The sequence below is a fragment of the Centruroides sculpturatus genome, unplaced genomic scaffold (assembly GCF_000671375.1).
Source record: "Centruroides sculpturatus isolate CEXI.00-Female unplaced genomic scaffold, Cexi_2.0 scaffold65, whole genome shotgun sequence".
Lineage (NCBI taxonomy): Eukaryota > Metazoa > Arthropoda > Arachnida > Scorpiones > Buthidae > Centruroides > Centruroides sculpturatus.
Window position 1 is genome coordinate 1040717 of NW_019384327.1, and position 21749 is coordinate 1062465.

The 21749-nt window shown below is 29.6% G+C and overlaps 1 protein-coding gene across 1 annotated transcript in view; it reads left to right on the forward strand.

The window, feature by feature from the left end:
* The window catches only part of LOC111628270 (26S proteasome non-ATPase regulatory subunit 13-like), a 43538-nt gene that overhangs the window by 10606 nt on the left and 11183 nt on the right, over window positions 1–21749 (forward strand). Inside the window, exons 2-4 of the mRNA XM_023372020.1 lie at window positions 8957–9035; window positions 11889–11923; window positions 14191–14246. Of these exons, the coding sequence (XP_023227788.1) occupies window positions 8957–9035; window positions 11889–11923; window positions 14191–14246 (170 nt within the window). The remainder of the gene's footprint in view (window positions 1–8956; window positions 9036–11888; window positions 11924–14190; window positions 14247–21749) is intronic.

Below are 21749 nucleotides of genomic sequence, written 5' to 3' on the forward strand. Positions count from 1 at the left end.
TACTATTATAAAATGACAAAAAAGCTTACTTTGAGGGTAGAGACGAGTTTTATTTTATTATTTTTTTAATTTTGAATGCTAATAACGAGTAAAATATTCATTAAGAGATATGACACATGACAACTTTTATGTCTTCACCCTGTCGACCTTTAATTAAGAACCAAAATTTAATAGTATTAATGCCCCTTTATATGCAAGCTACAGTGCCACATTTTGTTTCTTAAACTTTACCCATTCTGAGATATTAAACAATATCTCAGAACAGAAAATAAAGAAATTAAACAAATTAGATGCCAACACACACACTCGTGTGAATTTTTCCCCTTTTATTGACTTTTTTGAGGGGTTCGGGAAGTCTCCAAATGTGTAATTTGCAAAAGAAACTTGGAGGGTCAAATTTGACACAATTTCAATACTTTTCCATTTTATACACAAGTTGGGAAGTAAAAAAGGAGTTGGAGTCGGCGTATTTTTTGACGACTCTGACTAAAACACCAAAACTCCACGACTCCGACTCCACAGCCTTACTAAAGATAATATATAAAGAAAATGTTAATTATCAAATTTATTATAATCCCACAATTTAGAATAAATTGATAAATAGCAAATAAAGGGTATTATTAATAAAACTTATTTATTTCATTAATAATACTAAAAACATTTTAAAATTATTTTATTATACCTGTTCTTTTAAATTCAGTTTTAAATATTATCATAGTGAAAAAGTTTGAAAATTGCATTAGAACAGTAGAACTCCAATTCTACATTATCCAAGATAATTGTTTGTAAGGTTATAGATTGTTATGTTAATTCTAAAAAGATTGTTGTTTTCTGTTTAAGAAATAAAACATTTGAGACAATAGACCATTTCCATTGGATAAAGGAATTGAAATATATTATAACAATACAGTAGACCCCCTATAAAACAGGTTCCTATAGTTTGGATTCCTATATCATGGTGAAAAAATTGCGACAGTATTTCTACAAACACACTAAAAAAACTCCTATAATTCGGTAAAACGTCATCACCGACTCGTGTCACGACAGTATTGCACAAACCGTTGAGTTTAAATGAACAGTGGACCTACTAAAAACCATTTATTATTTAACGTCCATAAAAATTATATTTATATTAATGATGTCTCTAAAGTTCTGCAAATTTTTTGCAAAAAAAAATAATTTATCAGGAAGCACACGAGCGCCATTTGATGACAATCTCCACAACAAAAAGAAGCTTAAGCAATGGTGTAGTCAAATGATGCACACACGGTAAGTAATCCTACAATTTTTTGTTTATAGCATAGTTTATATGGATTATTCCCAAAAAATTAAACGTATTTTGGAAATGTTGAGTTGAATTAGTCTAGAATCGATTAATTTTATGGAAGAAACCTTTCAAACAGCCGTAGTCCGTAAACTGCATACGTGCCAGGCTGTGATTGACTGGACTTGTAAAAGCTGGATTCATAAAACTTGGAACGTATCTACATTGTTATAGGGGGTCGACTGTATCAGGTTCTACACTTCACTCATACATTCTTATATAGGATTTCTTCAAAAATCAACCTGAGAATCTTGTGAACACTGAGCATTCTAATTTTCTTTTATCCCATTAAAATGCCTTATTTCATATTTAAAATGCAAAATGATTTCATTATATTATCCTAAACAGTGAAACTAACACCTATATGTGATTTCCAGCAAATAATTGTAATGCTCTAATGTCTTTAGCCACAATTTAGAGACCCTCATCAGTGGCTGAAAATTACAATTATTTGCTGGAAATCGCATAAAGGTGTTAGTTTCAGTGTTATACTGTTTCAATTTGTGTGTGTTGTTAATATCCTAAACATTTATTTTAGCATATTTTATTTTTAAGTATTGTATTTAAATTAATTCTTATTTTACTATTCTAAGTTTTTCTATATTATTTTTACCTGTTTGTGTGACTACATTTCAAAAACAATGTTTATTTGTTAATGTCTTATTTTGTAGTAATGACTTTGTTTTCCTTGTATACCTGAGTATGAACAAACACTAAAATTATTAGAACATTTTTAAAATTTTTGTTTTTTATTCTAAACTAACATGTGTGGCAATTGAATTTCAAAGGTTTTTTTTTTATAGTAAAAGTTTCTCCGTGTGTTCTGTTTTCATATAGATAAATGCTAAAATGTGTATTATTATTATTTCAGTTGTTGAATATGAACACAAAAAAACCCAAAGTTTAGAATGAACAAACCACAATCATATACCATATCAATACAATATACACAATGTAAATTAATTAATTAAATATTATAATTATTAATTTTAATACAAGATGGCCTAATGTCTCACTCTAGTGCCAAATTCATTTCTAATTTATAATTATTGTATCCAAATTTAGCCCTATCATTTACAGTAGTTGTGGGTGTATATTTTTATATACCATATCAAAATATGAAGGTAGACTATGATATAGATATATTAAGTAAGAGTGAGTAAAAGCTGTATTTGCTACAACTTTTATTTATTTTTTTTATTTTGGATGCTTTCTACTCTGTGGGCACTAAGAGGGTCATTTCTCAAGACATATCATGGGTTTCATCAGGCCTACAATGGGACAGTCAGCCAGGTGGTGAAGGATGTAGACCATTAATGAAAACGTTCTGGAATTCTTTGCTTGCTAAGATTCAATCCTGTGTCCCCAGAGTGGTAGGCTGATGCCATAACCACCTTGGCCATTCAGCCAGTGAAAGTAAAATTTGATAGATGAGTAGATGAGAGAATATTGTTCATTTCTTCTTTGCAATGGAATGTGATGCCCCTGTCTATAATATTCTGTATAATGAGGCTATTATTTAATATTTTAGTAAAATTTGTAATTATAAATTCAATTACAATTAAAAAAATAATTTGATGAATTTAAAGCATTTTTACTTCTGGTGTTGATTATGTGAATTGTCCATTTTTCTTTAATTAAGTAGATCATTCAATTTATGCTTTAGAAGAAATCATTTTATTATTTTACAATGATATAAATGTGTAGGAAATAGACTTTCCAATGAGAATACACAGTTAAATTGGAAATACAATGTAATGCCATTTATCTAGATTCTGTTAATCCAGATTTCTGGTTTATCCAAATTATAAAACACAATTCCTGTCTCAGAAGTATGAACAATAGACATATGGAAAACCTACAAACATGAAAAAATCAAAGAACTCCTAAGAACCTTTTTGTCTGAGTGTAATGTTGCAGCTTGCAAGAATAGACTTGCATATGATGTTTATTATTACGCATTTCATGGGAATGTTCTCTGAGTTTACTTAACATCTTGTTGAATTCTTTCTAATTTTGTAAGATTTTAATTATAAAAAAAATTCCTGCTTTCTTGTTGAATAAACATTTGTTTCTCATGGCAGTCAATATGTTAATAAGTTTATCTGCTAATCATCATCTTGTGCACCTTATACTTCTTATTTCCAATGTGATCAAATTAACAGACTGGATACAATTCCATTTAATGAAGGAAGAAGCTAGAGTGGATATGTGCAAAACAAATAAATGAAAAGGATAGAAAGTAAAGCTAACACCATATATATTATGGGACCAGATCCAACTCCTGCTCAATATTAAAAATCTCCTGTAAAAAGGCCCTAATTATGCTCCTGATAACACCACAGACTGGCAGAACACCATAACTGAAGTAGAAAGAGGTCTCAACGGTCTGGATGAAGTAAACAAAGATTATTTCAGATGGAAAACAGCCCTTAAAAGCAGGAGAGACACGACACAGCAATTGGAAATAAGTTTATCATTGCAAATTGTTATTTATTCAAAGTCCACACCTATTAGTGTTTAGCTAAGTTTCAGTTACCTTGAATCTTTTGTTAAGTAAACACTATGAAAATGTTTGAAAGAAAGTGGTTGCTATAGTGAAGAAATTTAGAAGCACTTGGTAGAATCAATAAATGTGAACCCTTAAACTTTGTTTTTTTCTCTTGAGATTATCATAACTTTTGTTTTGTTCACATTTATTTTCATTTGGTATCTTGCTTTTCCCACTTCTTTCAATCTATTTATAATTTTCTGTAACCTTCTTTGGTATTATGTAGCAGAGTGTTGTTGTCAGCATACCTAATATTATTGATAAGATGTCCATTAATTTTTACACCTTCATCTAAATTTTCAAACACTTCTCTCATCATCCATTTACTGAATAAGTTTTTGTGTTAATTATTGCATTTCTAAATCTATAGTTGACTAGAATATAATCAATTTGGTTTTTTGTTTCTTCTCTTAACCCCGGAGCTCTCCATGTAGCGAATCTTCTTTCATGCTGTTGGAACCAGGTGTTAGTTACAATCGTGTTGGTTCTGCAAAATTCAACAAGTCTACTTCCTCTTTTGTTTCTTTCCTAAGCCCCATGGTCCAATTATATTAACTTCTCTCCCTCTTCTTTTTCTTATAAATTATATATATATATATATACATANATTCATATAAAACGGAATAATCAATGATCTTATACGGGGGTCGACTGTATTTTAGGCTGTGTCAACTAATAGTGCAGGGACATGTCAAATTATTTTTAAGTTTATATATATACTCAAACTAAAGTAATGAATAAACCAAGCTTTTTCCACTGAAAGTGTTCCTGTGTGATTTGTTCTCAACGGCAACATTATGCTAAGAAAATACATATAGTAAAGAGAACAGGAAGCAACCAAGGTTAAAGTAATGAAGTCTATTATCTTGCAATGCTCATGCACAATGGGTAAAGCTGAAACTGTAAAACACATAATTTATGAATGTCATATCTATGAAGTTGAACGCTTCAGGCTAATGCTGGAAGTTCTGTCTTTGGGATATGGTTGGCCCTGTCCAGCCCATATTCTTGTGTCCAAAGTACTGTATGCTTATTTTGCTATTTTTATTAAGGATATTTTTAAGAAAAAAACAGTTAACTGTTTCTTCGAATTCCGGTGTTAGCTCGATGTTTTTATATTCATTGTTCATTTTCTTACCTACCTCTTATCATTTTATGTATGTAATTATTGATTTAATGCACCACTCACTTCAGAGTGATGCACTCAAATAAAAATTAAAAAAAAGTCTATTTTCTATCAAATAAGTTACTCAAAATTATTGCATATGAAACTGATGTAATTTTAATAATCCATGTATTTATTCATTTAAAGTATTCATTTTCAATTATCATAATCTTTCGATACAAGATGTAAAATGTCACTATTACTATGTCATAACCATTGTTTTTCTATTCTTCAAAACACAACATATGAGTTAAAGTATTTTCTACTCTAGGTTTCCAACTGGATTTTGGTAAATCAAAACTTCTGGACAAGAAGTGACATTACTTTTCTGTTTATTTTCTGATAATATGGAAGTCAACCTTAACACAAACTAGTCATGTGTTGTTATTTTTCAACTGTTATTTCAAAAAAAATAAAAAATAATAACAGATTGTTATTTAAGAATAAAAGTAACAACTAATACAAAGTATATCACATTTGTATTACTGTATAACTTACAACTGGAGAACTGTCAGAACAGTAAAACATAGAAAAAGATAGTGTTAAACTTCTTCTCTGCCAACATGGGGGAATCTAAATTCATTCTGGGTCAGAAACACAGCAGTTTTAATAGGTGCACTGTTTTGAATATGTTAGACTCCATCCCTCACCATTTGATCACCTTTGTTATGGACCTGGCTGAACTTGTGATGGGCATGATTTAAAAAAAAACCCTCTTAATGTTCACAGGATGAAAAGAGTACAAAAAAACTATGGAGCTTCTATAAATTACATAATGCTATTTTTTTATTTTTACCACTCCTCATAATGCACTGTATTGCTACTCATTAGATCATAAAATTAATTAAATTAATAACACTATAAGAGTAACATCCTCTTGCTGTTAGTTTCTAATACAAATTCTTGATCACAAACAGAACACAGTTCTTTAGTAATACTAGAATTTGATGGATAAATAAAATCTCTACTTTTATAAAGTTAGTTTCAAAAGAGGTAGAATAATATGACCAATTTTAAAAAATAGTATGTTGTTTATTTTAATCATATGTATTTCCTTTACAATGTAGTCACCATTTAGTGTGTCACATTTTTCCAAATGTTCAATTCATTTTCATATTTTATATATGAAAAAGCCTCCTGGATTTTCATTCCATACAACAGCTTAACTTCACCATCTCTTGAAAAGTATTGATCTTTCAGCACCATTTTTAATTTTGGGAAGAACTAGAAATTTGATGTTGCCAAGTCTGGCTCTATGCAGGATGTTGAATAACCTGTAACTTTAGTTTCTTTGTCTTCACTGTTTCATTACTGCAGTGTAGTCTTGTGTTATCATGATGCAAGGGAAAGACAGTTTTCTCTAGCCTTACTTTGTAAATACATCTTGAGTTCTGGGGCCGTATTCTGGTCACTTATCTCTCATCTCTTCTTTAAATGCTGAATGATGTCAAAATGAGAGACGAAATTTGTCTCTCGGAAACAGTGACAATTCTCGTCACTTTTAATGATTTCATTGTCGTTGATGATGTCACAATACTACTAGGTTGATTATACATGTTTGGGTTATCTGCGCACACTACACGATATAGAATTTTAACCAATAAAATTGTAAAATTTTCGAAAATGCAGAGTGCATAATCATAGATCATGTGGCAAGGAAAGCATGTGTTCAAATAAAGCATGTAATTTCGATGAATGTTTGTTTTTGTTTAATAACATTTTCACAGATTGTAATGTCAATTTGTCTTTTAACAAATAAAAATTTTAATAACCTGAGTTAGAAAAGTGTGAGTACTTAGATATTTTTCAAAATATTACCATCTAATTTCTCCTTGACTATCTAAGTAAGATTAACATCATATTTGATATTTTAGTAATTGATGTAGGATAATTAAAAAAAAAAAAAATGGAATCTGTGGCGTTTCCAAGTAGGCACTGGAAAAAAATCAGAAGCATTTTCTCTCTCAAAATATTCTTTCCCGAGATAGAGAACGTTCTCTAATACAATTGTACAACACGAGTAGCATCCAGTCATCCATATTGGATATAACAAAATTGAGGCAAAAGATGAAAGACAACTATCTGCTCATCTCTGACAAACAAGAGAATTGTTGAGAGAAAAAGTTCTCCAGAATTGCATTTGGAGAGACGTGATATCTCTTGAGATGTAAACAAATGATTAGCCAATCAGCGACTGACTTGTGAGAGACGAGCGACAATGACCAGAATATGGCCCCTGGTTGTTCCAAAATTATTTTAACTATATAGTCAATAAATTTGTGCACATCCTAAGATGTTCTGGGGATTTATAGAAAACTTTTCTAAGAATTTCAAAGCATGCACAGGAGTCCTTTCTGATAACTCATATTTGTTATGTCATGACAAATAAGAGATGCCACAAGTGTAACCATTGGTAAAGCATTCAATATCCAGTGAAAGAAGATAGCTACATGAATCAGTACTTTTCTCTTGCATACAATTGTTGAAACTATCTTTTAATCCACTGATAGAACCATGAGATTACAGTGGTTCATAGAAAGACAACTTTGGCAATAGATATGCTGAATTTACAAATGAATCATAATTTGTTCTTAGCAGAAATAACTGAAGACAAGGAGATCTGATAGAGAAAGGGCAATTTCATCATGTTATTGAATGACAGTCAGGAAAACTGAATTATAATGTGGGCCAATATTTGTTTTAATACTAAGATACTTGTTAGTCATCATTCCTGACAGACTTAATGTTTGGAGATTTTAAAATTGTACCCCTCTATTTTAGAGAAGCTTGCTGATACAATTTTCCTGCATATAATGTCTGGTCACATATCACAAGAGGGATACTCTACAACATATGGAAATTCTTTCCTGGCTGCTTGTTCTATAGATCTTTCTCCAATAACAAATGTTTGGCAATGTCTGCAAACATAATCTTACCCTGAAATCTACCAATCTGAAGTTGAAGCAGCAAGATTAGATGTTTCTCATAATGATATTGACTAGGTTATTGAAAGTGTGCTATGCAGAATTAATGCATATGTTACTTTCAAAGATAATTATGTGACTTACTAATAAATTGATAATTTTTTTTTATTCTGTTGTTGTGAAAATTTAATCAACAGCTGTATATACTAACATACATTTTCTAACAAATTTCCATAAAAATTGGTTAAGTACTTAAAGCTGTTGCACTTTGTTTTGGAGGTAAGTATAAGACATTATTAAGAATAGAAATTTATTAAGATAAGTGCATACTTGGGCAGATGGATAACATGGGCACAGTAGGTGAATTGCATTGATGTATATATACACTTGTTCAGATTAAGCAGAATTTAGAGCAAAAGAAAGAGTGAAAGTATTCAGTCAAGGCTTATTTTTCTAGTATAAATAATGATTATGAAGAATTAGTAATAGTGAGCTACTTATTATTAAAGAGGATGTAATAAATTATATAATTCTTTAGTTTTGTACTGGAGATATTCAAGTCATATCTGCCATCTGCATAATTTCTCTTACGATGGCACAAATTAGTGCTCCCTGCAAAAAAAGAAAAATTTCTGTTAGATTAGTGTGCCAGGCAATTTTGACAACTAGGCATCTGCATTAGTGATCTTGTTGGTTTGAGGCAGACAGATGGAAATATTGCTGTCTTGAGAATTTAAAACAGATCTCTTCTCATGCAACCTATCTGCCCACTCACTTGTGTGCTCATCCATAGGCTGACTTTTTTTTTCTACCCATCCATCTACTCAAGTGTGCACTTACCTTTAATTTTGATTTTATCTTTAGATTTATTTAGATTGATGATTTAAATAATGCATGTTTTGTGCTGATATCTTTTAAAAACTTTATTAGTTACATTAAAATTAATTAAATTTATTCTAAAGATTATTATTCAATTTTAATTTGTTTTTTAGGTTATGGCATCAAGTTACATTAAAAGTTCAAGAACTTGTAAAATCATCTTATTTACAAGAAGGAACAGCATTGATAGATGTAAGTTGCATAAATCATCCTAAAATTTTTTAAAAAATTAGTTTAATTTTTACTTTCTCAGCTGTTACATATAAGAGGAAAAGTATGGTAATCAGTTAAAAAATGATCTTTCCAAGATTTTTACATTTTTGGACCCTGAACCTTGAAGTGTGAAAAGTGCAAAAATATTGGGAGGTTCTGTCTGGGGGCACGATTTTGTTCACCTATTTTCAAGCTTAATAATTCCAGTGTCTTTTCTAGAAAATTTCTGAAATTTTGCATGGAGGTTTATGTATTAGGGGGATTGATTTCATGATTAAAGGTCAAGGGGTAGGGTGATAGTTTTATTCATAGAAAATGACACCATACAGTTTGAAATGTTTGTTGTTGCTGGGTTTTTTCAGAATGAGTCTTTTCATTTTTCATTGCCAGTTCTGTAATTTATAATATAATAATGTATAACTGAATAGTTTACTTATCACTATAGCTTATTTAATTATAAGCTATAGATTTTACATATAAATAAATTGATATTAAATCTGACAATATTATATTATTACTACTCAAGAGAAACATAATGCAAAAGATAGTGTAACTGGTAGTATGTATAGTTAACTATTAGTACACCAATATTGTTCAATTATTGAATTTGAGTAGATGATATCACAAGAGTATTTCACATTTTTGACTGATATCAATTACTGTATTTCTTTAATTAAGCCCAGGAAATAAAGATACCATTTAAAATAAATTTGGTCTCAAATAAACCCCAAGTTGAAAAGCATGAGAAATAATGTTGAAGTGATGTGTAGGGTAATATAGTTTAGAGTAAGGAGTTTAAGTAAAATTCTACCTCTTCAAATTATGTGGAGTTGGAGAGCACTTTCTATTCCATGGGTTGTGGTAATGTTTTAAAATAAAATTATAAATGTTGAATATTGATCATGAGAAAGTTGTGATAAATTCATAAGTCAAGAACTTATCAGACAAATTAGGAAAACTGGTTCAAATGCACTGTCTCTTTCAAATGGGATGGTGAGTTTGAAACAGAAGATGGTAGTCAAGACCTTGATTTCTATAATGACATCAAAACAGACACAAAGGTCAACATAATAACCAAATTGGAAGACATTAAATTGGGTAACTATGAAAACAGTAATCATTTCAAATGTTATAGCTGTCATCCATTAATACAGTTAATAAATGGTTTTGATAGTTCAGAAAATGTACAAATGATTAAGATATTTCTATTAATTTTTGCACACTCATCTTCTCTTATAAGGTAATAAGCCCCAGCCTTGAAAAATTCCAGGAGTACATACATTTTAAAAATAAACCCCCAGGCTTAATTGAGGAACTATATTTCATATTCAATGTGAAAATATTAAAATAGTTAATGAAAATAATGAAAAATACTAAATTTGAAAATTAAAATATTTTAAATATGTAAAACTAGTTTTCATTAATTATAAATATATATTTGGTTTTTTTCACTAAAGATCAGGGGTGTGGAGTCGTGTAAAAATTTACCGACTTCCATTTTTCCTTACCATCCGACTCTGACCAGGGGCGGACATGTTACTGAAAGACACCTGAAAATTCTGATGTCATCACATGACCTCAGAATAAAAGATTCGATAAATAGAGTTCTAATAAAGATAGAATGTAGAAGCTTTTTATTCCAAAGCTAAAAGACTTCTCTAAGTAATATATAAATATGTATATTCGATAATTTTCACTTTTCTGGCTGTTATATATAACAGAGGGAAAGCGTAGCGCTCAGTCAAAAATTGACTCCTCCCAAATTTTTACATTTTTGGACTCAGAACACCTTGAAATTTCGAGATATATAAAAGATTCGAGGATTTTTCTATGTGTGGATGTTAGGCTGTGTTCACCCTGTTTGAAGCCTAATAATTTCTGTGGTCAGAATGGTCAGAATCAGAGTCAGATGGTTTAACACAATAGTTAGTTATTAAGCGTCAAAGTGGTTGAACTAAATCATGTCCCATATACATTCTAGCATCTTAGGCAAGAACATCTTAACATGTTTTACTGTACTATTATAAAATGACAAAAAAGCTTACTTTGAGGGTAGAGACGAGTTTTATTTTATTATTTTTTTAATTTTGAATGCTAATAACGAGTAAAATATTCATTAAGAGATATGACACATGACAACTTTTATGTCTTAACCCTGTCGACCTTTAATTAAGAACCAAAATTTAATAGTATTAATGCCCCTTTATATGCAAGCTACAGTGCCACATTTTGTTTCTTAAACTTTACCCATTCTGAGATATTAAACAATATCTCAGAACAGAAAATAAAGAAATTAAACAAATTAGATGCCAACACACACACGNCTTTAATTAAGAACCAAAATTTAATAGTATTAATGCCCCTTTATATGCAAGCTACAGTGCCACATTTTGTTTCTTAAACTTTACCCATTCTGAGATATTAAACAATATCTCAGAACAGAAAATAAAGAAATTAAACAAATTAGATGCCAACACACACACTCGTGTGAATTTTTCCCCTTTTATTGACTTTTTTGAGGGGTTCGGGAAGTCTCCAAATGTGTAATTTGCAAAAGAAACTTGGAGGGTCAAATTTGACACAATTTCAATACTTTTCCATTTTATACACAAGTTGGGAAGTAAAAAAGGAGTTGGAGTCGGCGTATTTTTTGACAACTCTGACTAAAACACCAAAACTCCACGACTCCGACTCCACAGCCTTACTAAAGATAATATATAAAGAAAATGTTAATTATCAAATTTATTATAATCCCACAATTTAGAATAAATTGATAAATAGCAAATAAAGGGTATTATTAATAAAACTTATTTATTTCNATTGATTTTTCAGCTTTATGAGAATTTTTTGGCTGAAATTGAAAATAAGTAAGTAAATAATTATTAAAGTTTTAAGGAATATCTGTTTATTTATTACTTAAGTGTCTGTATAAGTAAATAACTAAAAAATCAACTAACTTAATCGATGCACTTTTAATGTTGGTTGAAGTTAAATAACACTGGCATTTATCACCCACTTAATGGGCCATCTTCAAGCATGGACAGTTGAAAGTGATATGTCAGTGTTGGAAGGTGAGACACAGACAGAGTAAACATGCAGAGTAGTGAACTATGATGGTTGCAGTTCATGTGAAAGACTAAGAAAATATTGAAGACGGGAAGGAAGTCCTTTCCCTATTCCTGATGATTATACACATGCAGTGATTAGAGGGTGAGGCGTTCTATTTTACTTAGTTTGAAAGGAAGTATAGTTTCAAATGGGATAAGCTGTTGCATATGAGTTTGTTTTCTATTAATAAGTTCTATTGTTTTGTCTCCAAAATATCTCATTCTTTTACTGAAAAATGCTAAATAAATTTGACTCTATAGTAGCTAAAGTTTATACCATTTCTGAACTGAGTTTGTTATCTAGTTGCATTTTAAAGCAATTGAATAATGTTGGGATTGCAATTTTTCAGAAGTGTATATGCAACATTATTAATTTTAATGAGAAAAGATGTAAAGCAAAGCAAAATGGGTTTCTGTCACCCAGAAAACAGATGTCTCATATAATTAGAACTTTGCACTGAAGGAGGCTGATAAGTTGATGTCAAGAGAAACCTTTGTCTCTGAGAATGATATTCAAGCAACTGAAAGTATCAGTGGACAATACATAAGGTCATTAGAGAAGATTCAAATCAAAAACCAACTCCTTTTTTAAGACTTATTTAGCAGGATTGAAGTCTGAATTTGCTATCACATTGAATGTGGTTTTATTCAATGTGCAGGACCTTAATGGTACCAGGAAACTCTGTTACACTAAAAGTTTGGGAATAAAATGATCATCATTGGTGTTTTGTCAAGACATGAGCCATTGATTCTTATTGGGGTTCCACAAAAGGTGAAAGTGAATGACAAATACTATGTCAATGATTTTTTGATATTGTTGTTGTAGACTGAACTTGAAAATATATCCAGAAGAATTCCATGAAATTTTTGATCACCATGACACTGTGTCATCATGCATGGATAAGAGACTTAAAAGCCTGAAGGAGAACCCAGATCATTCTCAATTAAAACATTCCTGTAAAATCACCAGTTGTAAACCTTGTGGATGTTTCAAAAATTGAATCCAAAAAATAACTTTTTCAAGAGGAAGGTGACAGCACTAGATTGCTAGATGGTGTCTGGAAGGCTTTAAGGAGTAACCCCTGAAAAAAGTGTTTAAAGCCTTAGACTGCATGGAAATGAAGATTGTGAACTGTTAGTACAAGAAATAAAGAACAAATTAAATGCACAAAAGCTATTTAGAGCTGTCATCAGGGCTGGCTTGAGAAATAGTGGGGCCCAGTGCAAGGTGTTGTGTTGAGTCCCACTATTTCTCAGCAAATTAACAGCAATTTTGAATAACAAAATAATATTTTAATGGTAAACATACCATTCATTAAATAGATAAGCCAAAGTTGGTGCCAGATTATCCAAAAAGTTGAATATCTGACAAAGATTCAAATTCAATCATTGCCATCCCTCCATCAGCACAAAGTAGTTATTCTGAAAAGAAGAAAATTGATAAGCATATGTTATGAATATTCATTGCAGTAATACTGATTTTCCATCCAAGATAGATTTTTTTTTTTTAATATACAAGTAGAACAACACAAGATCAGTCACATTTCTGCTTCCACTGGTATAACAATGCCATGTAGTAGAGTTGACATTTATTTTGAGGTTCTTTGCCTCAGTTTCTTTGATGACAATTTATTAATATTTTTTTAAAGTGGTGTTTGGTGACATATTTTGTTCTTAATTTAATCTTCTGATATTCAGTTTACTTATTTAGTGACTTTATTCTTATATATTTATGTACTTTATATTGTATCTTGTTTGAAAAGTTAGTCAAGCTAAAATCATTTCCTTTTATGATTGGATAATTTTTAGTGATATATAGAAAATATATATTTAAAAGATATAATATATACTTATTTGGTTTTTTCAAATAAGTATATATGAATATGATTTCAAAGAAATTTTTTAATAATGTATATAGTTTTTAGTTTTAATGTGTACTTTGTAATATCTTTTTAAAAAACTGGTGCTTTGAAAAAATGGAGTTTGTTTTACTTTTTAATATACCATAAATTATTTATTTTTTTCAGAATCAATCCATTATCATTGGTTGAAATAATCATATTTGTTGTAAAGAAAATAACAGGTAAGTCTCTTAATGAAAATTAATGTTAATAATAATTCAATTCATTTTTGAAAATTTTCTTGCAACTTGTAAATCCATGTTCTTTTGAAAATAAAGATTAGCTTCAGTTAAGACATTCTTTCAATGAGCTAGTATAAACATATTTTCATTAAAACTTATAAGAATTTTGATATACAGTAATTTCTTCTCATCTTAATTAAATTNTTAGTTTAACCAAATAAATATTTATTTGAAGAGATGTTCTTTGATAATCCAAATAAAACAAAATTTTACTTAAAAATTCTGTAAAACTTTTTTTATCAGTGATATTTTTGACTGCCCTAAACTTCAGCTTCAATAAAAATTAATCAGTTAATACACTTAGGATTGAAAAATAGTTTGTTTTGATGATATACCAAATATTCAGTCTAAACTTACTTACTTCTAGGTTCTCCTCCTCCCTTTTTTCCTACTGCTACTCTTGTCAGCTTTTATTTTTTATGTTAATTTTAGGAATAATGCCTTCTCTGAATTGTTTTCATATCTTAAAAGTTTGAGAAATGAAGTTATAAAAAATGAAGAGTAACTCTGTCTTTTCAAATATCAATTTTTGTTTAATGCACAAAACTGTAACTACTGAAACTTGTTCCAGTTTTTTCAGTTATTAGTGATATTCTTAGATTTGTGATACTTAAAAACACGTTCATTATTATACATGGATATTGTGGACAATAGTCAATTACATAGTGGATACAGTTATAAAGGATGTGAGTCAGATTTTTATTAAACTTGTAAAAACTATATCTATCTATTAGTAAATCTAATAAATCTAATAAATCTTAGATAAATCTAAGGCTTTTCATTTTCTTTTATGATCTATGACCTTTCACAATGAATCTAAGACTTGTCACTCTTAGAGAGAACAGAACCAAAACTGAACAAAACTGGTCAGTCAGAAAATGAAATAAAAACTAGACAGTGTGAAAACCTACATTAAAAAAAATGATTAAAAATGAATTTTATATTATTTTTTTATTTTTGCAAATAAAGTAAATAAAACAATGACTTATAAAGCTATGATAAAATAAAATGACTAAAAAGGCAGTTAATAACAGAAAAACAGTGATCTGTGAGATCTGAAAAATAGCCCTTAGCAGCAGAAGTCCATTACAGTGAATGAATTTTCTAATAATTTTCCTAAACTTTTAGCCAGACTATCAGCTATCTGTAAAAATGCAAGATCCATCATAATGAGCTTTATTGTGTTTTAGTTTTTAGGTTGAAGAATATTTTCATTTTATATTATTAGTCAGATGAATGTTGTTTTAGGAATTAGTGACTAGTTATGTTGATGGAAAATTCAATAACAAAGTATAGAAACATTCTTTTATGTTTTAGAAAAGTGTTTTGACTATCATTTCATTATTGATGTTCAATTGAAAATTTAAAATTTACAAATAAATAAGGAACTTTCAAGAAAATTGAGTCTTTCAATATTGTTTAAACATGTTTTTCTCCTGTAAAGCATAATACTTATTTTGCGTTTTTTTTTCTTTTTTATTAATTTTATTTTGTCAGTTTACTGTTTATGAAAATTAAATTTTTTCAATAAATTAAAATATAATAGAAACTGGCAAAATTCTCCATTTTTCTACAGGATCAAACTTCAGAAACTTTTGATCAAAGGATTATGTAAAACAAAATGCAGAAATAATTATGGCTGTTTAATATTAAATTGCTTATTTATGCTACCAAGATTTGAGATGTAACTTTAATATAAGAGACTGAAAGAAATTTTTTCTGGTAGTCTCACATTTTTAATTTTCTGTTTCAGTTGGCTCATCCAATTTTAGAAAGTTTACAAGGAAGAGATAAAAATTGGATTGTTGATCTGTTACATGCATTTAATAGTGGAAGCTTAGTACGTTATGAAGAATTGCGACCATATTGGAAAAATGAAGTATGTAATAACTTTAATATTAAAATTTTTAAGTATATTTAAGAACTGTTAACTTACTTTCATGAAATTTTTTTAACTTTTTACTACCAATACTAAAGCTATGAAAAATTTTTATAATTAATTATTCAAAATATATATACTATATATCAGGTGCCATAATAATGTTTTTTTAATTCAGCCAAATTTAAAAGATCATGAAGTATCTCTAAGAGAAAAGATAAATTTGCTGTGTCTTATGGAGGTAAGTGTAAACACAAATATGATTTTTAATTACTGAAAACTGAGTTATGCTTACACTGTACATTAAATATTGTATAGTAGAAATTTGTTAATCTAGCACAATGGTTCCCAAAGGGGGAGCTATTAACCCAGGGGCAGTAAGTAAATCTGGGGGGTGAAAAGAAGCAAAGGGGCACTGGAGACAGGACCAAATGGTGACCTAAGGCGAGGGTTTAGGTCACTGACAACCTTTCCCTTTTCTCTGTTAAAACAGATAAGAAGAAACATTGCATTTAATAGTTCGTTGAAAACAATGTATAGTGAAGACGAAGTGTGAGATTCATAGAAAAGCTTTTCTAAGAATATTTCCAAGCTTTTCTCACCAAAAAGGAAAATGAGGTGGGGTGTTGGGTATAAGTTTATGAAATCTGGGGATATAAGTTTATGAAACCTGGGTGGTGGCTCAAAAAAGTTTGGGAATCACTTTAGGTTCAAAGTCATGACAGATTATTGAAAATTCAGGATTACTGGATGTTTTTGTATTTTTGCAAAATTCTATGTTTTATGTAATAGGAACATTGAAGACATTGCTGTGCCTTTTGTACTAATTCATATTTCTTATCTTTCCAATTTTTTACACACTTTAATCAGTCTGGGGATGAGTCACTGTCTGACTATACTGTATTATGATTGATTTGAAAAACCTGCATAAAAATTAATGAACACATTATTGTACAAAATAAATATTTACAATGATTCATGTGTGTAATTATTTTTCAGACATGTACTATATTGCTGCCCATAGTTTTTAGCATCATGTGTCCAAGCAAATTTAGATTCATAGAATACTAGTATGTTAAAAATAAAAGAAAATCTAAACACTGTCTGTTGGCATTACTGGTAAATGTGTTTAATTAATGAGAACTTTCAACTGTATATAAAAGTCTTCTTTAGGTAACATAGTAGATGGAACATTGTAAATCCAGAGATAGAACACATTTTCAAATTTCTCTTTGCACACAAGCATAGAACATAAAAAAAATTTTTTAGAAATAAAATACAAAATTATATGTCACTATAAAATAAACATGATATATGATGGTAATGGCTAACAAAATTATATATAGAAATAATTGGTAAGAAAATAGAGAAAATTTAAATAAAACATAAACACTGGAGTCCCATTATCACCAGTATGTTTTTGTCATAACTACCGTATTTTACAAACTATAAGACGCACCTTAATTTTTAAGCAATTTTTTAAAAAAATAACATTTTTACTATTGTTTTTGTTAGCTACTAACAAAAATATTGTAATTCTAAAATATGAGCTTTTAAAGGCAAAAGAAGAGTCTCAATTGTGAAATTTAACCATAAAATGGATTATTTGTTGAAAGAGCATTCAAAATAGCCACAATAAAAATTAGAATTCCTGCTACCATCCGAAAAAAATTCGAAGAGACACTTAACTAAGACTATGAATGAAAATTTAGAAATTGTGAAAGCACATGCACTAACTTGCACTTTTACAATTTCTAAATTTTCATTCATAAAACCACATACGGTAATGGACCTCAAAACAAAACTATCTGAGCCATGGAGGATGCCATGTTGCTTTCCATCGCAAACTACTGCTACAAGTGGCCGTTTTTGCCATTCAACGGTGCTCACTCCAACTGGAGTTTAGGAATGCATTCTGCAGGAATTTTTAAACGGATGTTGCTCGTGCAGACTTTTGCAGAGGAATAATAGAACACACTCATGTTCGTTGCATCGGTGCAGTGCTGCTGCCAGTTGAATTCAATGTTGCCAGATAGAGATAGGTTTTTGCAGCATCAAATATATGGCCATTTTTAAGACTGTTGGGAATTTTAAATAAAACACTGGACAATTTTATATTAATTTCAAGTATAAGATGCACCTGAATTTTGGAGGCAATTTTTCGAAAAAAAAGTGCGTCTTATAGTCCGTAAAATACAGTATGTGACCTATGATTTTAGCAAGTTAAACAGCACAACCCATAGCTCTGGAATATTAAGTGTGGGCAAGTTGCATGGGAACATTGATGTAATAAATAAAGACTCCTATATGAACAAGGTTCTCCTATCCCCACAGAGTTTTACCAGCAAAACTTGTGACCAAAGAGAATCAAAGTTATATTCCATCACTTTTTTGATTAGCTCTGATGAACATCTATGTGTAATATCTTTCTGATGCTCCACTAGATGGACATGAAGCATTCTGACAGTGGCACTCTTATAAATTCTGAGTGGTCATGATGGTAGCCTACCACTCTAAGGACCCGGGATCAAGTCCAGACAGGTCGAAAAATCCCCAGGAATTTTTCAGGGGGATGGTCCATCCAGATATGTCGGCCCCTGTCTCTCACCACCCAACCACCCCATTGTGGGCTTTCTGTAAGAGGCCCTCTTAGTGCCACAGGGCGGAACGAATTTTTAAAAAAGTGCGTTTGCAAGCATGACTGCCTCAAAATGGGAAACAAGCAGATATAACAAGACTAATGGTTCATATCTGGAAGAATACATCCAGTAATACTAATTATAAGAGACTTTGCCTCAAGAACGGAAAAACAACAAGATTGAAGCTAGGAACTAGTACAGTGATTTTCATAGCAAGAGCCTTTTCTAAGAAATAGGTTGGATGTGAACGTTTGTTCACCAAAGGACAAATAGGCCAAGCAAAGATCTTTACTTCTGGGACATACTAACTTATTACTAGTATGTTGGATTATCATCATACAATTCTGTATTATTGGCTATTTTTCAGAGGGTTGCAGGCTACCAGATATTCCAAATTATTAGTTTCTGGATTAACAAACTTTTATATTATAGTAATGTGCATAATATTTCTGAAATCAGTTTTGAAATCATTTTAAACTCTTTATCCATATTGCTGATTAAGCAGTAACTTCAAACATGCTTGATGTTATTTTTTAATTTCTTTGCACTTTTCTAAAACGTAGTGTAGAAGTTAAAATTATTATATTGCAATGGATCTTTATTTCAATATGATCATCAGAAAGCTGTTGAAATGATGATTTTATCAACACATTTTCAGTTAATTTAAAATTAAGAACACAATAGATGATCAAGAATTCATAATTCACTTATATAACTAGTTATAATGAAGAACTTATTATATGAATTGATAGAGGTACAATGTAATACTTGTAATGAACATGACCAAGACAATAAAAAACATGTTATTATTTATTTAAATGTATAATCTATAATCTCTCGGGACACATTATTGAAAGTAGTAAAAATATAACATTAAATTTAAAAAATATTAATGTTATAAATATAAATTAAAACACATCATAGAATTTTGTCATTAAGAAATTTAGAGCTGCTATGTAAAATGTTATCTGTAATATGCAAAATTATTTTTTTATAATTCAGTTGAATTTCTTGCAGATATTCATATACAATGAAATTTTTATGTTCAAAAAGTAATATCTTTGACAAATACTTTCTCAATATAATACTTTTTCAAATAGTAATAATTATTATTTTAGATGACTTTCAAAAGACCAGGAAACCACAGGATTTTGACCTTTTCTGAAATTGCAGCAAATGCTAAAATACCAGAAGATCAAGTAAGTTAAGTTCTCGTTTATGTTAAAAATAAAATTTAGTTTTTTTAAACCAAAACTATGCATGGGAATTAAGTGCTTAGTACATTTGTAAATAACTGTTGTCAAACATTTTCAGTTTGTATAGTTGATTGTTTTTATCATATTCAACAAAATCAGTCAGTTTTGGTAACTTTAGTAGATGTCTAGGAATAAAATAATCAAACAAGCATCAAAAATTGGGGAGAAAGTTGCTGAAAATTTACTGCAGAATTTGTTCTGTTGTAAAGTGTAAATTTCTATTATCAAATACATAAATTTATAATTACACATTTAAGATGCTATAAAATTGTTTTAGACAGTTATAGAAAAAATAAGACAAGCAAAAACAAAAGGTTTTGGTTTCATTTTCAATGGTGATAAAACTAGAAGTACACTTTACTGAATATACATGAAATATGCAAAGAAGCCTTTTTTCCTGGTGTGATACATATGCTGGGCAGTTTACTCCCAAGCACATAAAACATTTTTGATTTTGCTCTATAACTTCTATTAATGTAATTTTTATTAATAGTGACAAAAAAGTTACAATTAATCATTTACATACTATATTATATTTTTTCTACAAAACATAAGCACCTTTGGGTACAATTTTCCAATCAATTTGATGTGATTTAAATTCAATTAGTAAAAATTACTAAGAAAGCAATAAAAAATTTATGCTGATTGTATTACAAATATCTGAGAATCAAATTAATGAAATAAGAAACAAGAATGATGAAAATGAAAATTCTGAAGTACTGTTTCAAAGAGGTTAACTTATATTTTGGTCCTGTTCTGTTTTTTTTAAAAAAGTAAGGATTCCAAAATTGGGAATCAACTTGTATTTGATAAATGTGATCTATACTAGGGCTTCACATTTAAATGTCTTCACTGGTCTTCACAATGTTCTTTGTCTATAGTGCAATTTTTTATCATTTTTCATATAAATGATTTTAGTTATATANGTGTAAAAAGTATCACATTAGGCTGATTTTTAACAGCAAAACAAGATTTTTCTCAAGGTCATAAAATACACACGAACTTATGGACTGACCTGATAGTAATTCTTGCATTCTGTTCTATAAGGGTGTGGGAGATATGGGTTGAAAGTGGTTGACTTCGAAGATGTGTAACAATGGAAGTGTCAACAATAGAAGTGTTAATATAAAGTGGCATGCAAGATTTACAGGCGGTTTTTGCGTTTTTGCGGGAAATCGAACATATTTTAAAATCGAAATAGAAAATTTTCGAAGTCAACCACTTTAAGCCCCCATATCTCCCTTATAGCTATCGAGACGCAACCACCATAGTGGAATGGAGACTTGGAGCTACTACCACATACAAACACCATTCATATGCGATGTGTAGTTTTGGCTGAAAAGTGAAATATAGGGACACACACGTCCATTTTTATATATAAAGATATAACATGCAGAACAAGTTGTTACATATGTATATAAAATTTGTGTGTATGCAAATATAATATCAACATCACTAGCATTTAACCTAAAAATAATAGGTATCTTATTTACAGTGTTTCTATACATAGTTTATTAATATTAACTATCTGTGAATAAATTTGGAGAATTACAAAATTATAGTTACTATAATAAATTATTTTTGTAATACCAATTACCGTTACATTTTTGCTTAAATGAATATTATCACCAAATATGTACAAATTGCTGTAATATTTGGTATTTGTGTT